Here is a 19116-nt window from a genome sequence, read left to right as displayed (position 1 = left end):
GGCTGGGGTTTCCGGTCGCAGGGGCAGGACATTGAGAGACTTTGATTCACTTTCACAAACATTTACTTTATTGCACACTTATTATGACTGTCACTGTGATCGCGTACGGGGCATAGAGTGCCGTCTCTAGCATAGAGCGGTGACGTCCGGATAGAGGAAAGGCGCGGATGCGCCAAGTTCTCATGCAGGAGGTAGTGAGTACATGAGCGATGCTGTCGGTGGGGCGCCAGGAAGAACATGAGGTGGCTACGCCCCCGGAAATGGCTAAGAGAGCACTGCCGGTTGTGGCACAATTCATCCAGTGCCACGAGGAGTTTCCACGATGCTGTCAGGCTGAGAAGGAGAGCCTGGAAGGCCGGGAAGGACGTAAAGGATCTGCCAGGTGCATCGGTTGGGAAGCAGTACTGAAGAGCAGCCATCCTTTGTCCCCATCGGCGGCGTCAGGAAAGGCAAACGCCCGGAATGTGGCGTCGGTAACGTTTGGGCCCGACGAAGGGAATGTCCTAGGCAATCCTCGCCAGCGGACAATTGTGTGGACTCCCGCCAGGAGTCGTAGATCCTTCCTCCTGTAGTGGTGGTGATTCCTGATCCCACGAGGGCACTCACTAACCTCAAAAGCACGCGGTCTCTCTCTACCGTAGAGTGCGTGGTATTGACTATCACGCGGCCCCGAGCACACTAAATTGACATCTCTCTAACGAATCCAACTGCGAGTCTAGAGCTCGCATACAAACAGGTTTAGTGCCCCGGACCGACCGTAACAATATGAAAAAAAAACTCAACAAGATACCTAATCTTGATTGAATGGCACATTTTTCTGATCAAAAACAGAATTTTCTGATCAGAAGATTTAATTCAAAATCATCCTTAATGAATTTTCAGTAAAATCAATACAATTTTAAAAGAGTTAGAATGAAAAAAGAGGGAATATCTTTTGGTCAGAAAATTCGTTGTTTAGTCAGAGGAATAATGTTGTTCAGATAAAAAGAAAACAATTCCAATGGTGAACAAATAAAGTTTTTTCTGATCAAATGAAACATTTTATAAACAATTTAAAAGTTTTCTGATCAATTTCAATGCTTTTCTGACTTAATCAAACCTTTTTTTTTGCCTCAATTCAACGTTTTTTGATCAAGGGAAGAGTTTTTTTTTGATCAGTTAAAGAATTTTCTAATCAATTTAAACGTTTTCTTATCAATTTCTAATTTGTCTGATCAATTTAAACGTATAATTATGATCAACTTGAACATTTTCTTATCAATTTAAACACTTTGATTGACTTTCATTGTTTTTCTGATGAACGTAATTGAGTTTAAAAAAAAATTAGAATGGAAGTAAAATGTTCTCTTAACCAATTTAAAGTTCTGTTTAAAATAATAATTTCCCGCAAAAAATGATTTTTTTTTCTTACCAAAGAAAAGGTTTTTTGTTTCTAATAAAACTAATTTCGAGAAAAAAAATGTCTTAATGACGCTCCAAAAATATTTAAATCACATTCAAATGACTAAATGGGATTCAAAAATATCTAATGTGCACGATTTTGAACGTTTTTGATTAAATGAATCGTTTTTTTTTTGTTTAAATGGAATATTTTCTGTTAAAGTTGAAACGTTTTCTGATTAAAAGGAAACATTTTTATGCTAAAATTTAAGTTTTTTTCTGACCAAAAGGAACGTTTTCAGTTTGAATTGACCATTTTTCTGATCAGAAATTGAAGAGATGCTAAAATATATAAAGCAGAGTTACAACCCCTTTTGTTTTAAATTTAACAATTCAAATAAAATAAATTCTTTCTCAATTTTCTCATGAGAAAAAAAAACAATAAAATTCAGTCTTATCAGTGATTTATTCCCAACTTTTTTTTTAATTCATAAACATTTTAATTTACCTCTTTATCCTTTTTTTATATAAATTAATTTAGCTTATTTATTATTACGCAAGAGGAACAAAAATAGAAAGAAGAAAACAATTTAATTTTCAAGTGAATGTACCAAAATAAATACAATATAGGTTGTTGTATAGAAAAGAAAAAAAAAACTTTAAAAAAATTCACAAAAGAAAAAAAAATAACCAAAAGTTGCTCTAAAAGATTTAATTTATTCATTTTGTTTTTTTGTTTTCAAGAAAAAGAAAAACAAACAATAGGAGAAAAAAACAAAATTGATAAACCAAGAAATTAACTTTTTGAGAAAACTAACATTAAAAAAAACATTAAGAGTAAGCACAACAAAATGTAAACTGATTTACATTAGAAAAAATAAATAAACGAAGAAAGAAATTTCGAAATTTTCTTCAAATCACAAAAGAATTAAATTAGAAAAAAAATGAGAAATTCAAAGAGATACTTATTTTCTTAAAATAAATTTAGATTTTCTTTTAAAAATAATATTTCACAAAAATAGGAACATTTTTTTTTATAAATGAAAAAAAAAATTATTAAAATAATTTTTCTGTGACGACGAACAAAATAATGGAGATGGAATAATGTTTATGTTTTTTTTTATTTTATCGAGACTGACTATTCTCCATTTTATTTTATATTTGTCTTGATTTTTTATTTTATTTTTAACAATTTTTTCAAAATGTGTTTTTGTTTTGTAAAAAAAAAGAGATAAATTAAGAGGAAAAAAAGTAAATAAACGTGAAAAGAGGTTGGTGTGAGAAAAATGAAAAAAAAAATAATTTTCTTACTATTTAAAATAAAAGAAACAAATATTAGAAATTTGAAAAAAAATAAAAGATATTTTTATAATGATGAAAAAAGTGTGATGGGGGGAGGTTATTTTTTAACAAAAACAAAAAAAAAACGTTTTCTTAATTAGAGATAACTTTAATTCTTTTCATTCAAAAAAAAATCTCTCATCCACTTTTTTTTTAAAAACAAAAAAGAAAAAAAATAGTTTAGGAATATTAGGTTATATAAATAGAATAAATTAAAGGAAAAAGATAGTAATTTAGGAGAAAGAAATTTTGTTTAATTTGTAAATATTTCTTTTTTTATTATTATTATCATTTAGTTATGTAACAAATTTTATTTTTAATTCTATGTGCATATAAAAACAAAGATAAAAAAAGTAGTAACAAAATAAAAAAAAATTATGTATAGCGAATGGAATGAAAAGAGAAAGAGAGAGAAAAGCATTAATAATTGCACAAAAAATTGGACATTAAATTGTGTTTTATTTTGTTTTGTTTTTTTTGGCATCTTCCATGAGCTTCGTTTTACTTAAAAAAAAATGTTTTTATATGGATATTGAAATGTGCACTGAAAAGTAAAGAAAAAATGCTGGAAAGGAGTTTATCCGCATTGTATGGGGGTTAATCGTTAGAATATTTCTTAAAATCGGAATATTTTTATTCAGACAAACATCTATTGATAAAAAAAATGAAATTTTCCTTGGGATTGAATATAGTTTTTCTTATACTTTTTCTCCTTTATCTGAGGCTGAAATTCTTTACCCAAACAGACTAAGGATTTCTTAAGACTAAATTTTTCTTAAACTCATTAAATTTTCTTAACAGTATTGTAAGTTTTCATAACATTTCTTAGGATTCTTAAGCAAGACTTAAGATTATTCCAGTCAGGCTGTATCGGGCTAAATGAACATTTTTCGATGATTTTTTATTTCTGATCGCTTTCGGGAATCGAAATTCGTAAAAATCATCAAAAATAGGCATTTTGCTCGATTTATCTAAGAAATCTTGAGTTTCCTTTAAGAAAATTTAAAAATTCTAAATTTTTCCAAAGAAATTTTCATTTTTTTTAAAGAGGTTTAAAGAAAAATTTAAAAATCTTACCTTGAGTCTATGACTGAAATCTAAATAAGATGGTTTCAGTTTGAGTTTACTGCTTTTAGGCTTGATTTTGCTACTTTGTGGCTTGAATTTAGCACTTCTTTGATTTTTTCTTACATAGTCTGATCCGTTTTAAAATTAAAAATTACTGAAGAAGTTTCCATCTGCTAAATATTTTGAATTTTTTCATCGAATCAGCCGAATTTTGGCAAATAATCTAAAGATTTTTATTAGAAAAGCCCTTCAATTTAGGAAATAATCGATTTGTGCAAAAAAATGAGAAAAATGACGTCAATGTTTTATGCTCTTTTTTATGCATGAAACATTCTTGCAGATGTTTCATTAATGCTTGTCTTTTATCAAAATATTTTTGTTTCATGCATTAAGAGAGGTAGTAAACACAGTGACGTCATTGTCTACATTTTTTGGGAAAACCCGCCAAGCTTTTCCATTGATCTGAATGAAAAAATGGAAGTTTCCTTGAAGATTTCTTCTACTTTGTTCAATCTTCAACAAAATTTAATGAGAAAATTTCCTATACAAAGCGGATAAACTCCATTAAATGAAAAAAAAAAAAATATTTTTTTTTCAGTGCACAAGGTTTTTCTTTTTTCATTTTGTTTTCTTCTGCATTTGTTGTTTTGCGGGATTTTTTCTTTTAAATTTTCTCTTTCAGTTTCCTGCAACTACCCGCCCTCCCCCCTTTTCCCTCCCACTCAATGCAGGTACGTTTCCCCCCAAAGAGGAGATGCCCTAAAGAAGGAAAATTTTCTCTTTTTTACTTTTGACAGAACGTGGATGCCACGAGGAGCCCCCGACGAGGCAGCCAGATGGGAATTGCGGGCCGATCCCAGCATACAGTCGACCAAGTCATTTGCCCCCATTCGAGACGCCCGCATCGACGCGCCATTAACCACCACTAATCCTGTGGGGCCCTCTCACGGAAGGGAATCCACCATAAAGACGAATTTTTGCTGCAATTTTTCGAGCAAATGAATCATTTTTTTTTTACTTTTAAATTAATTTATTTTCTTTTTTAGGGAATTGTTTGACGTTTTTTTTTTTGTAATCAAAAGAAGGATTTGGGGAAAGAAGAGAGCAAATACAGAGTGGTTCAGTCAGATTTGTTCATTGTTTATTGTATTTTGTAAAACTTTTTAGGAATGACTTTGAGAACCCTTTGAACGAATAAATGTAACATAAAATGATTTTATTTTCATTTAAAAGGAATAAATTCCGATGAAATGAGAATTTTAGAAAATTATGAGCAAAATTTCACGAGTTTTGGTTACAAATTGATTTTTCTAGACAATTTTAAAGCCAGATTTTGCAAAACAAAATTATGAACTTTTTGGGCAAATCTGCTTTAAGACGATATCTTGACTGAATCACTCTGTTTGTGTCTTCATTTCAAAAATAAAACGTTTTTTAATAAAAAAAAAAGAATAAAATTTTCCTAACTTAAAAGAAACGGCGCGCGCGGGAAACAAAAATCAAAAAAGAAAAAAATTACTTAACTCCTTTCATCTTAACTAAAATTATCAAAAAAAAAATGAAATAATCATTAAATAAAATTCAGAGAAAGAAAGAAAAATGCGAGAATTTGAGGGATCTTTATCATGTTGCTAAAAAAGAAAAGAAATTAAAAAGAAAATTCATTCTCAACTCTAAATTTAATAAAAAGAAAGAAAAAAACATTAAATTAAAAGAAATTAAATTAAAAAAAAGATGTAAATGATGAGAAAAAAATGAAACTGTGATAAATTTACATGGGATGAAAATTTTGAGAAAAGAAGCAAAGAAAAATAATTAATTTTCCTTCATAAACTGCTCATAAATTGGTCTTATTTAGCGAATAAGAAATCGTTGATACTTCAAGAATTTCTTCTGAAATTTTAGAGATTTTTTAGTCGCTGAATAAGGCTGAATTTTTATTTTTAAATTTATTTTTTCAGTAGTTCTTAGTGCAAATATTTAGCACATTTTTCAATTAAACTAAATGAAGATTTATGTGAGTTTCTCTAAGTTCAGAGATGAGTGAAAAGAAAAGAATTTTGCCAACATTTTTTCTCCTTTTTTTCTTGATAATAAAAAAAGATAAATAAAATAAAAATAAAATGACGAAAGAGCACTAAAAGAATGAAAAAAACTAAAATATGCGAAGGAGAAGAAAATTCAAAAATAAAAAAAATATATTAAAAGAAGAAAAATGTCACGAGATAGCGCTAGAATGGCTGGAAAAACGTGTAAATATAGCAAAGATTTAAATGCGCTCATTAAGAGAACAAGCCCATGCAAGAAAGAAGAGAGAGAGTGAGCTTTATTCGTTGGAAATAGAAGGGATTTCGCTAAAAGAAAATTCAAAAAAGAAGGAGACGCGTAGTAGGGCGAATGGGTTCTGTGAATAAATTTGAGGGTTTAGTGGATAAAGGAGGAGAAAGAAGACCTAAAGAAAAACCCAAATTTGCTAATAAATGTGTGAAGATAATCTATTTCATAAAAAAAAAATTAAACGATATACATTGAATAAACTATGATGGAGCTATGAATTCTTTTGTATTTTTTTAATCTTCTTTTAATTTAGATGCAGCAACTTGAATATTTTCTTTTCCTTCTTTACTACATATTCGAAGAACATCAGAAAATTGGATTTGATGCAAATTCACAGAAGAATTCTCAATTTGATTCATGTGGGGAAATGCGCAAGAAGAAGATTGACTGACAATTCACAATAAAAAGATTAAGATCTATAGTAGAAAATTAAAGAATTTGTTGTTACTGAAAACAATCAGAAGGATTTTTAAAGAGTCCTGAAAAGGTAGGTAATAATTTCTTCTGAAGCTCGATTAAAGACAAAAATAAAATGTCGAAATCTCATAAGATTTTTCGCAGAATTAAATCTTTTAACTGACGAATTGATAGAAAAGAAAAGATTTTCATCAGAATAGACCCCTTAATGTAAATTTATCATGATTAATCATGGAGGATTTTGCTGGCCAAAGTTGCTAAATCATTTTTTTTCAATCGGCACAGAGTTAAAATCTACTTAATATTTCGTGATAAATTCTACATCTTTATGTAGGGAAGTTCAATTACGTCAAGTTCGTCGAAAGAAAACTTGAAAAAAATATTTTGAGAGAAAATGAAGGTCAAAGTTTTGAGGTTAGAAACCTCGATCCTTCAGTGTTAATTAAAAATCCGCCTTTGAAGAAGTTAGATTTTCATGTGGATCCATCGTCGAGTCAAGACCTAAAGTGAATCATGAAATGTATATACCTGGCCACGAAAGGGTTAACGAGTCTTACTATTGCTTGATTTATCTTAAAGTAGCCTCCGATGACGTATCACAGCTTAATTTAAGACTGTGTAAATTAATTTTTGGCTTTTATTAAATAAAAAAAAATAATTTGCAAAACTTGAATGTTGTTTGAGATATCGAGGAATTATTCAATGACGAAGAAATGAAAAGATTCTACGACATGTCGTCACGAAACCTTTTTGCAGAAATTAATTTGTACTTGGTGGCGACGTCCATTCTAAGATGACCCAATATTAAGAAGATAATAAGACAATATTAAGATGTAGAATTATTGATCACGAAATATTAAGTAGATTTTTATTTCTGTGGCGATTGAAAAAAGTCGAATTGGCCACTTTAGCCAGCAAAATCTCCCAAGGGTTAATGGAGTTATCACACCTAAGCTCTAAGCCTATGCACTTTATGCTTAAGATTTTACATGTGAAAAAACGAGAAAAAACCGCATTGTTGTCTCTCTCGTACTCACATAGAGGTTATAATGCTCAAACACTTGGAGCTTAAGTGTGATAGCCTCATAAGAATCACAGCAATCTAGTGAGCTAAAAAAATAACAAAAAAAAATGTTTGAGGGTTCATTTTGATCCTCATTGAGGATTAGGAAGAAGGAGTCGTGTTATTTGAGTAAGTGCCATTTGAGTATTCTGGGTTTGTAGCGCCCCCTGTCGATGGCCTGGTGGGGTCATCCCCATCAGGCCATCGAAAGGGGGCACTACAGGTTAACCTCCGTTAAGTGTCTTTTTGGTAACTCTTCAAGGTAACCTCCAAATAATATTTCCCTGCATCTTCAGGAGACTCATTGAGAATTGCATCCTCTTCGAGTAATCTCCCGGACGCATCTCCTGGACATTCTGGGGTTTGTAGGGATGCATCCCCAGGTACTAGTGGAGGATGCGCTGAAGAGACCTTCGACTCACCCCTAGTTCCACCGATCTTCTCCTTGTGGATGGGGTGCAGTCCTCGTAAATGCTCTCTTCATCCCTTTGGAGCTATCCTGGATCCTTATTCTGGGTCCTCACTGTTGGGATCCTTATTCTTGGGGCATTAACAACTGTGCCCCTCGTCAAAAGTGCCTGCCCACATCTCCTTATGGTGTTCCCGTGGGGTGGCCGCCTTCCGGAAAACTCGCGCTGAAAGGCCCGTGATTTGAGCTAGAGAAATTAAATTAGGTAGAATACCTAACCTCAATTTGGTCGCATCGCCTTCTTTTAAATAAAAAAAAATGCTGTTAAAATAATAAAAAGACCCAAAAAATCTTCTTTCCTTGTCAATAAACCTTTATTTTATTTAGTATTTTTATAATTATTTTTTTTCTTTAAATTAATTAATTAATTCACATATAAACTATATATACGACAATATATAGTTCATATTGACTTTTTTATTTGTGTTTTTTTTTATTTAACTAATTCAATACACAGCAATGTGACGTTGTTTTAATTTTATTTTTCTTACGTTTTATAGTAAATCTCTCTTGTTTTAAATTCATCTTTTTTCATTCTACTTTATTAATACATTCTATTAGGTTTTTTTTTGTTTCTTTTAAGCAAACACATTCACTAATTAGTTAGTAAAAAAAGAGAACGAATTATGTACTAAAATAAAACAAATAAATCAATCATTACATTTTTTTATTCTTTGACTTTTTTTTTGGTTTAAAGAGAATTTTTCTTTAATTTCCAGTTTATATTTTATTAATTAATTTACTTTCTAACTCCATCGTTTTGCATTAAAAGGTTCTTTAAGTGATTTTAATTTCAATTATGTGTGTTAAATAAAATTGTAAAAAGGAACTGATTCTGCATGGAAAATATTTTATTTTCTTTCATTTTTTTTAAAAGCAAAAAAAGTCAAAATATCAAGGATTTTCTTTTATAATGCAAGAAATATGTCTTGGCTAGGTGGTCTGATATTCATATTTATTTAAGCCATAATTCTTATTTAGAAATTATGGGTGGTAGTACTTACCCAAAGACGCATTTAGTGCCATAAACAATGCAAAAATCTCGAAATATTTTGAATTTACTTTAACAAAAAAAAAGAAAGAAAGTAAAATATGTTTAACCCTTTTAATCGCAAAAAAAATCATTTAAAATTCATGAATTAAAACAATTTCTTGACGTTTTGCATTTTTAGTAACTGTGCGAGCTTTATTTATTCTTTTAAATTACTTTCCCTAACACTGATTACGATTTAGTTTTTCACGTTTAAATTCATCCATAAGAATTTCTTTTTTTAATCATTATTCTTTAATTCCCTTTTCGTTAAAAATGGAAGATTCTTCCTCCACACCAAAGTTTCTTTTTTTAATACATTTCCTTTAAAATTACTTTTAATATAAAAATGTTTTTTTTTTCTATTCGTTCTTTTTTCTCAAACTTACAAAATGTACTACAATTAAATTGTTAACAAAAAAAAAACAAAACAGAAAACAATAACAGAGGGCAATGTACAAAAACTATGTTTTTTTTTCTTTCAACACTCATCAACAAACTTTCGTGCACAATCTACGAGAACAACAATTAATGATAAAAAATGTTTTTTTTTCAAAGGTTTTTTTTTTGAAAATTAGGAATTAAAATAAATATGAAATAAAATTTTCTATCATTGTACATCGATTAACAGCTATTTTTTTTTTAATTTTCTTTATTTTTATTTATTTTTTTAACTTTTATTCATTAAACATTTAGTATATTTTCTTTAATTGACATTGAGTTTTATTTTTTCATTTTGTATTTCCTTTTTAATATTTTATATTTAATTTAATTTATATAATTTCTGTTTATTTTTTTTTAACTTACATTAGAAGAAAAATGCACAATATTTATTTTTTAATAGATTTTTATTATTTCTTCATGTTTTTTTTAAGAGTGTAACAGTGTTTTGTTTTATTTATTTTTTATTTTTTTGAAGTAGAAATCTCTTTGCAAAAAGAAAAAGAGACTTCGCAGTGCAACAGAAGTGAAACCAAAAGTTTCCTTTTTCTATTTTTCTAATATATAATTTTTCTTTTCTCTTTCAACTACTATTTATTCCCTTTTTATTCATTTTGTATTCACTCTCTTTTACCTGTTTTTCTTTCAATTATATGTTTTTTCTCTTTTTTTTTGCTGAAAATGTCTTTCTGTTTAGCTGTATTTTTTTGTTTATTTTCTTTATAAATATAACCCTTTCCTATTACCTTTTTTATTTAATTATTTTCTTTTTTTAATGTGCTGTTCAACATTTTTTTTTCATCAAGTTAGAAGTTTTTTTTAATCCTCTTTTCAAGGCAAATTTGCACTGAAAGCTTCGCCAATTTTAAGAAGAATTCTTTTTGATTGGTTAATTTAATGAATTTCTGTGCAAAATTCATTAAGAAATGTTTATTTTAAACGGACTTTTGGGTTTTTTTTGGTTGCTTTATGCCACCCCCGCACACACACACAAACACACAATCCAATCAAGGAAGAAAAATAGGATGAACAGCACAGAAAAAAGTTAAAATGGGATGTGGAAATAATTTTTCTTTTACGTCAAATGTGAAATTTTAAAGCAAAAAAAGGGGTATTCATTCCAAAACAACGTTCCTTAAGAAGATTCCATTTTTCCTCTTTGCAGAAAGGAAGATTTCAGCTCTATATATAATTTTTCTTAATCATCTAATTACACATTTTAACAGACATCTTATAATTTCGTTGATATTCAACATAAAATATTTTTTTATTATTTACATAATTTTATTTTAGTTCACAATTTTCACAATCTTTGGTCCAAAAAACGACTTTTCTTTTTCTCTTTCCCTTTCTACCTTCTCTTTCTTAATAAAAAAAATGGGGAACTTACACCCACGAATAAGGGATAAAATAGAGAATTTAAAGAGCCTTTAACAATTTTCTTACTTTAATTCGTGTGTTGTATGTGTGATTTATCTAACTTCTTTTCATTTCTAATGATTGAATATTTTTAAAAATTCCATCTATATGACTCTTTTTATCTTTGTATATAACATTGAAAACCATTTTACTCTCATCTATTTTTTTTTTAAATATATCGCTTTTATTTCTCAAAAACTTTCTCATACAAAAATTTCTGATTTTTTTTTGTTTGTTACGTTATCTCAAATACAATTCATCGAAAAATACGCGCGCACAAAATAGATTTAAAAATATTTTATTTTCCTGTGTGGAGAAATGAGCGTGGGGGATGTACGTAGGTGGGGGTGTGTTTGACTTTATATATATTTATTTTTTTGCTGTTGTTAAACATTGCGAAAATACTGATAAAATCTTTTTATGGTTTCTGTGGTGGGCGTCAAAAACATCCAAAAAATAGTACGGGCGGTACACGATGAAAAAAAAAATAGATAAGAAATTAGAAATTCAGATATGAGATGAAGGCATACATGGATTTGCGTAATAGGTATACGTGAAAAATACTTTTGTTGCGAGAAGGACATTACGTAAATTTTCAGTGAAATTGAACTTTTTGACGGATTTTGGCCAAACTTGGATAAATGAGTCTTTTAAAAACCATCAAATAGCGTAAAATATGTTTGGATTTTCACATAAAAACAAATGGGTTCAGTTGAAGGAAAAGTTTTAGAACTTTCTGATTAAAATTTTCAGAAAATTGGCTTAAAATTGGCTTTTCTAGACAGTTTTGAAGTCGAAATTCGCGAAAGTTGTTCAGAAAAATCAATTTTTAACCTTCGCATTGCCATGAGGGGTAGGTGACGGACCCCATAGCTGTATTTTGAGCTATTGCGCCCTAATTCTTAGAGATTTAGAACCGATCTTCTGGAAAAAAGTTTCTTTTTTATCTGGAGAAGATTGTATGAAAGTTTCAAATCGATCCGACCACCTTAAAAAAAAGTTATTAACAAAATGAAACTCACTGTTTCAACTTTCATGAACTGTATCACCTAGAAAAATGCTTCAATCTTGAAAATTCTTGCATCACTGAATAGAGAATTTAATATTCTATCGACTGAGAACTTTTATGGGGTGCGACTCACTCTAAGTAATGCACTAAAATTAATTTTATTGATATTTCAATTCACTGTTTGACCATGATACGACATTGATACAAAGGAGAGATTTTCAAGGAATGGTCCGCCATTTAGCTGCACTAAAAAAATACTTGCGTCGCCCCCTGTTTTTTAAGGCATTAAGATTTATCAAAGAAACATAAATTGTGGGTGTTTTCACAGGAAAAATCAGAAAATCCATTAAAGTTAAGACTATAGAAACGAGTAATGACCGTTATATTTATTTTTGAATTTCCGTTTCTCAGATTTCTGTTAATAATCTCTTTTCTGGTGGTCAGATCGACCTGAAATTTTCTCAGATAATCTTCTCAGATAACCAGAGAACTTATTTGTAAAAAATCTTTGGTTGGTTTGGTTGGCAATAAGAAAGTTAACAAAACCATAATCAAATAATATTTAATCGAGTTTACACATTTTTGATTGAAAAAGTTTTCAAATTCTTTAATTTTGTTAAGAATTATTGGTTATTAAGATATTTTCCTAACTTCCAGTTTATTTTAGAACTTTTCCATGATGACAGATAAAAAATTCCCTTATTTTACAGGAGCCCTATCAACGATTTAGCTAATCTTTAGCTAATTTAAACGATCGTTGTAAATATAAAATTTCTTTCATTGTGTACCGCCTGTACTACGTGCAGCACTTTGAATGGATTAAATTGCATTTTTTCCGTTGCAACGTATATATTGGCGGAGGTGACATTCAATGGCCACCACAAACCATTAGGAAGATCCCTTTTTGCCATTGTTAGAGAGCTTGTTCTTCTATTTATCTTTCATTGCTTCTCCGCCTCAAATGGCAAAATAAACACTAAATTCCATTCCTCATTCGGGGCATTGGGGAATGCGGGGGTGTATGAAGTGTTTAAAAGGGTGGCTGAGGGCTGGGGGGTGCTAAATGTGCATTTATTGGGTTGGAGGGAGGTGCAAAGTGTAATGGTGGATAGTTGAAACCACTTGAATTGTTTTTTTCTCTCTTCCTCGTCCTTTCGCATTTTTTTTCCTCATCTCACGATATTTTTTTTCCCGAAATTTCCCATTTTTTTTCCTCTCTCTCTCTCTTTTATCGTAAAACCCATTTTCCGCGGGATTTCCACACACACACACACCACAAGGAGAATTTAATTAATTCCCAGGCAATCCTGCATGAGATTCTCCTTTTGTTGTACGGCTGCTGCAACATCGAGAGCCGGCTGTAGGATTAGAGGTGGTGCGATGGCCTGTATTTGTGGGGTCCTAGGAGTACAGATAGAATTCTCTGGGTAAATGGTGCAAAAGGCATTTCTTGCATTGCAATAGTGGCGCAAAAAGGGGCTAACAAGTACGGTATTTCATTGACTCACTCCCCCAGTGCTGATGCAACACCCCCACGTGTTGAATGGAGTGCCTGGGCATTCTTGGCGCGTGCCAAGAGGGTCATGACTGTACGTTTTGTTGGATTCATACTGGATCGTGGGACACCCAGTAGGGGCCTCTTTCGGGCCAAATTTCCTGCAAAAAAAAGAATAGTTTGATGCTATTTAATGCCAAAAAATTAATTAACTGATTGATTAAAAAGAAGATCTGCAAGATGTTTGATTAATCCTATAAAATCTCTCCTATAAAATTGAATGAACATTGAGCAGATATTGAATGAAAGCTGAACAATTATTGCGCCTATTGAAAAGTAATTTGAGAAAAATATTAATTTAGCATAAATTCATTCAATAAACAATTCAGGTCATAAATATAAATTTGCTATTGACGATTAATTTGATTTTATGTGATTGATCATTGTCAATCAATCAGTTTGACATTAATTGGCCTTCTGTGCAGTTCAAAATTGACTCAATTTTGGATAATTTGTAATGATTTAGAGATATAAAAATTGAGTTAAATCGGCTCAGTCAAGTCTCATTCAGTTTATTGTGGGCTAAAAATTGTTAAAATTCCAATCATTTAAACGCCCTGAAGAAGCACGAAAATTGTCCGAAATGTCAACATTTTTTAAATTGTTTAAATCAGAATTTTAGGTGAAAAATTCGTTTTAATCAATAAAAAGGGATAATTTGTTCGACTTAAATAATTAATTTAATCAAATGAGTAACACAAAAAATTTAAGAACAACATTTCGTCATTATTTGCTCAATCATTGATCAAAGCTCTCTGATTATAGTCGCAATTAATTGACTAATTAATTGACAATCAAATTGTTCCCATATTTCTCTCAATTTATTGTCAATTATATTGGATTTCATTACTTGATCTGTCTCAACTAATTGCCCAATTATTTAGCAATTCTTGATCAATCGGATTGATTCAATCATAATTGAGCATTTGTTGACTCAATCAATTGTCAATTGTGTTGCAATTTAAAGAAAAACGTAAAAAAAAAATGGAATAGAAATTGCATAAACATAGATAGTTCAGTGTATGATGCAACAACGGCCACACAATGCAATAAAATCACTCACCAATGTTAACAGCCTTAACAACCCGAAGCGCCGGATGCGTGTCCATGATTGTCTCCCCGGGGGCTATCGTTAGAATGGAGTTGTTGGGCGTGAGAGCCGACACGGTGGCGGGAATGACAGTACCGCCGGCAGCTGCAGCCGCCGCGACGAGATCATTGACAACAGCTGGGCTGGGTTGATGAGGTGTGAGGGCATTTGCCACTTCCAGCTCCCCATTTGTGCCACTAATCATAAGAATTGAACTACTCGGCGCCGCGGGGAGGGTGGCTGACGTAACAGCGGCCATCGACGTCACCACACCATTGGCACCGCCGGATGTGCAGCATTCGCTTGTCCCATTGAGTTCCGCTTCACCACCCACCAGGAGGTCTGTCGTGCTGTTACTGTGCGTAGATGCGTTACTAATTTCCTGGCTTTGATTCTGTGATGAGCTTAAGGCCTGCATCTCCCACATTTGTTCCTGTCGGATATCATCGTGATAATCCTGCAACAAAATTCATCAATTTCAACAATATATTTCTTTTTTTTTTTAATCCTGCACAGGTGCAACATTTTTGTATTTATTTTTCTCTTTTTTTTGCCACCAAAATTCCCCAAAAATTATCACACTAAAAGTTTATTTTTCACACAAAAAAAAAAGAGATATTTTGTGGAAGTTCTGCACATGCTACAGCACAATCACTGTGGCCAGTAAAGTTTCCACCTTCATGTCCTCCATACTACGACATGTTCCCCCCCCCCCCAACCCTGTGTGTGTACTCACAACTTGGGGCTATTTGTTGCAAAAGCTCCGAAATCTCCTCCTTTTTCCATGCTTTGTCGCATTTTGGACAACTTTTGCTGAATTTATTTCCACCCCCGCAACACTATGAGATATACATTACCCGCGAAAAGTTTCCAGGCAAGCAAAAATGGGGTATTATAGAAGACAAATTTCAAGTGGGTATATCTCTGGTTCTGGTCAACCGATTTTTAAAAATTTACCAGTTTTGGAAAGGAAATTAAATTACGTTTCTAACGATACTCTATTCATCAAAATCGATGCACTAGCGGCTGAGATACAAGAGGTCAAAGTGAAAAGTTGTGAAATGTTGAAAAAAGTATCTTCCACCTAGGTTTACCTAAATAGCTGCCAAGAAAAAACGGATTGACCGATTTTCAAAAATTTACCAGTTTTGAAAAGGTGAGAAATGTACCTTTCTAAAACTGGTAAATTTTTAAAAATCGGTTAACCACAGCCGTTTGTCTTCAAAAATATTCCATTTTAGCCTTGCTCGAAAACTTTTCGCGGGTAGTGTATATTTACCTTACATGGCAAAAGTGCATTTTGTATGCCCCAGAGGGATTTTTGTCTGTGAATTCAGAGACTTTTTTAAGGGGCATGGGGTGGGGGCGTAGGGTTAATCATTGTTGAAAATCCTCAAAAGGAATATCCAATGAAAAGAGCACGAAAGGAAAATCTTTTCCTCGCTCTGTGGAAGTTTAATTTGCATTTCAAAGTGAGTGCCATCCAATGGAAAACAAACATGTTTCAATTTTAAATATTATGCAAAATTATGCTTATTTGTTTTAAATTTAATTTTATGTTGCTGATGAGTTTATACATAGAGAGACAATGTTTTTGTAGGTAGATGGTGCTCTTTATGGTTACAGGTATGAAAACATATACGGAGATTTTTATCTAAATTAAAATTATTCAAATATTTAGATGTTATTTAAGTCAAAGACATGAAAGAATAGAAAAAATATTCCTAAAAATAATGGAATAATTGGAAATATTTGGATTTTTTTTCTTTTGTATTCTGCAGTTCATCAAGACCCCGTAGAATACCAAATCTTGGTTTGTCTTGATTATTTTAAAAATCAAGATTTTAAGTTCTTCTTTATCACTGAATTGGGTAGTCATGTTAAAGAATTCCTCAAAGAGAAATAGTCTTCCTTTTAATAATTTAATGCGATTATTCTCTCAGATCTTTGTTAAATCTTCACCTACATATGAGAAGGATATACGTTGATGCTGATAATAATTTAATAATACATTAAAGGGGCAAAATTGTCTCACACAACGTATGTTTTAATCTTACAAAATGCAAAAAGACGATGACGGAAGAAATTCAAAGCACATTTGGCGCGAATGAGGAACGTGGAAGGATTTCCTTTTCTTGTGCGATGTGTGCCAGTTCACACAGAAGCACTCCTTGCGAATACATCCCCCCCCAGGCCCTCGCTCGCAGGGATAGATGGAGAAGTACCTCAACCTACCCTCCCTCGTGTGTGGGTGACGATGAAGTTAATATAAGTAGGTCAATTCGGCATAAATATGCAAAACTATGCTATTTAGATATAAATGTACATATGTGGCTTATGTATGTATGATGCGGTACCGATGATGAGACCTCTTTATGTACAATACGTAGTGCACACACGTATGTAAATTGGTATGTATGAGAGCATCGTGGAACGCAAAGAGTATACCTTCCGGGTGGAAATTTGCATGACCTCTGTTTGCGGGGAGAGGGGTGATGAGAGGAAAGCCTGAGGGGGTGTCTGTGTATGTGTGTGTGCTGTATAAATTGAGGGGTTTGTCATTGCACACCCCGAAGCACACAAATTGCAATATGTATGTACACATAACATAGGGTAGGTGGATAGTAGAGAGGAACCTTCATTCCGCAACATTAGCATTTGTCCTGATGAATGTGGACGGTTCATTGATCCAATACTCCACCCAAACACCTTTTGGCAATCAATATGCAAATTCCATTTGAACCCCTTTCATTTGTTGTTGCCCCAAACTCCCAGTAAACAAATTTGGCCAAAAATTGATCTTTCATTGATCTCAATATTGCGAGTCAATGTAGGTATGCATAGATGGTCAACTTTTGATCAATCATATTGATAGATAATTATTTATTAATTTGTAATAAATCAAATTGATTAAAAAAGATTTTAATTTAGGATGGACTTGTTTTCGAATTTTATGTTTCAGAAAGTTAGGTCTGTGAATTTTGTTTCTTAACTCTTGGAGGATTTTGCTGGCCAAAGTTGCTAAATCGACTTTTTTCAATCGGCACAGAGTTAAAATTTACTTAATATTTCGTGATAAATTTTACATCTGTGTATAGGAAAGTTTCATAACTTCAAAATCGTCGAAAGAAAACTTAGAAAAACATTTTCTTTTGAGAGAAAATGAAGATCAAACTTTTGAGGTTAGAAACATCGATCATCCAAGTTTTAATAAGATAAGACCAATAAATCTTTGAAAGGAATTGATGGCGGAATGTATGAAGGATGATCCTCTATCGCAGAACAATTTTAACCCATTCCATCTTGTAGAGGATCAAAAAACATTGAAGAATCGCGAGAGAAACTCCCCAAAATCCACTGGGATCACATCGAAAAGTGCAAATAAAAATTGCAAAAAAATTCAAATATTGCGACGCCATTCGACGTTTTTTTCCCTATAAAAAATGTTTCAAAAGTTTTCTGTAGACTTGTCGCTCATTTTCTGTAGAGTTTTTTTCTAGTCAAAATAAATGTTTATTTTTTCGTTTCTGGAGTGATTTCTACATCTGAATCAAGTGATCCACAGCGAAATGAAGCTGAGGGAGGTTGATAGAACCAGCCCCTTGCAAATCAAAACAAATAATTTTTATATTTTTTTGGGCCTTTTTGGCAGTGAGAATTTAAGCAAATCTTACCGAGTTGAATCCCATCCAGCGCAATATACCTGATTCAGATGTAGAAATCAGTTTAGTAGTCAGTATCCGGAAACATTCGACGGAGTCATCAAGCAAATCATGACCAGCACGGAAGACATTTCTGAGAGTCGCAGAACTAACTGCCCTCAAAGCTATTCTGGGATTCCTCCGGAAAGTCTCCTTCCGCGGATTGTAACACTGAGGAAGTCCACAAAATCTTCATCACCGTCTTCCCATACATCTTTCCCAAGAGCAATGACTTCCTGGAGCTGACAAAAGTGATTCTCAACTCTCATTTTGCCTCTCAGAGTTCTTTTCTGCAGAATGCCCACGAGGTTTTGCTGTAGAAATTGGGACTTCCGGAAGCGAAAGATTTGCTCCGGCACATTGAAATTGAATCAATGGGTAGTAAACAGAAATTCCATGTCCTCCTCCTTGTTGCATCCACTCTCGAGGAGGCTGCAATGTCAAGACATCCGGAAGTCTCATGAAATTATTCACAGCAATAAACTCGCAATTAGTTTGTTTTCTCAGTGCTTTGAGAGTATCATTAGATGCACAGACTTCCAAGGAGCAGAAGATTTCACAGATTCAGATGTAGAAATCACTCCAGAAACGAAAAAATAAACATTTATTTTGACTAGAAAAAACTCTACAGAAAATGAGCGACAAGTCTACAGAAAACTTTTGAAACATTATTTATAGGGAAAAAAACGTCGAATGGCGTCGCAATATTTGAATTTTTTTGCAATTTTTATTTGCACTTTTCGATGTGATCCCAGTGGATTTTGGGGAGTTTCTCTCGCGATTCTTCAATGTTTTT

General features: G+C 32.1%; 2 protein-coding genes and 1 long non-coding RNA gene across 8 annotated transcripts in view; 2 read left to right on the top strand and 1 right to left on the bottom strand.

The window, feature by feature from the left end:
• Positions 1-6344, top strand: part of LOC129795328 (uncharacterized) — a 57273-nt gene extending 50929 nt beyond the window's left edge. For 3 of the 4 annotated variants that reach the window (XM_055836481.1, XM_055836480.1, XM_055836482.1), the window contains exon 13: positions 1922-3172. In XM_055836481.1, the coding sequence (XP_055692456.1) occupies positions 1922-1974 (53 nt within the window). In that variant the 3' untranslated portion in view covers positions 1975-3172. Of the gene's footprint in view, positions 1-1921; positions 3173-4586 lie in introns of those variants that run through there. The other variant, XM_055836478.1, reaches the window with a different exon arrangement.
• Positions 6345-7603: 1259 nt separating this feature from the next.
• LOC129795325 (uncharacterized) lies at positions 7604-8404 on the top strand. Its single transcript, XR_008751116.1, has 2 exons — positions 7604-7735; positions 7869-8404. It is a non-coding gene; the product is annotated as an uncharacterized LOC129795325 (long non-coding RNA).
• Positions 8405-13191: 4787 nt separating this feature from the next.
• Positions 13192-19116, bottom strand: part of LOC129795307 (KH domain-containing, RNA-binding, signal transduction-associated protein 2) — a 71255-nt gene continuing 65330 nt past the window's right edge. The window contains exons 7-9 of one of the 3 annotated variants that reach the window (XM_055836453.1): positions 14593-15076; positions 13483-13630; positions 13192-13397 (exon numbers count right to left, since the gene is read on the bottom strand). In XM_055836453.1, coding sequence (XP_055692428.1) covers positions 13376-13397; positions 13483-13630; positions 14593-15076 — 654 coding nt within the window. In that variant the 3' untranslated portion in view covers positions 13192-13375. Of the gene's footprint in view, positions 13398-13458; positions 13631-14592; positions 15077-19116 lie in introns of all 3 variants that reach the window. The other 2 variants (XM_055836450.1, XM_055836451.1) reach the window with 2 other exon arrangements.

The sequence above is a fragment of the Lutzomyia longipalpis genome, chromosome 4, assembly GCF_024334085.1.
Source record: "Lutzomyia longipalpis isolate SR_M1_2022 chromosome 4, ASM2433408v1".
Taxonomy (NCBI): Eukaryota; Metazoa; Arthropoda; class Insecta; order Diptera; family Psychodidae; genus Lutzomyia; species Lutzomyia longipalpis.
The sequence above is the reverse complement of the archived record's forward strand: the minus strand, read 5'-3'. Positions and strand labels throughout refer to the sequence as shown.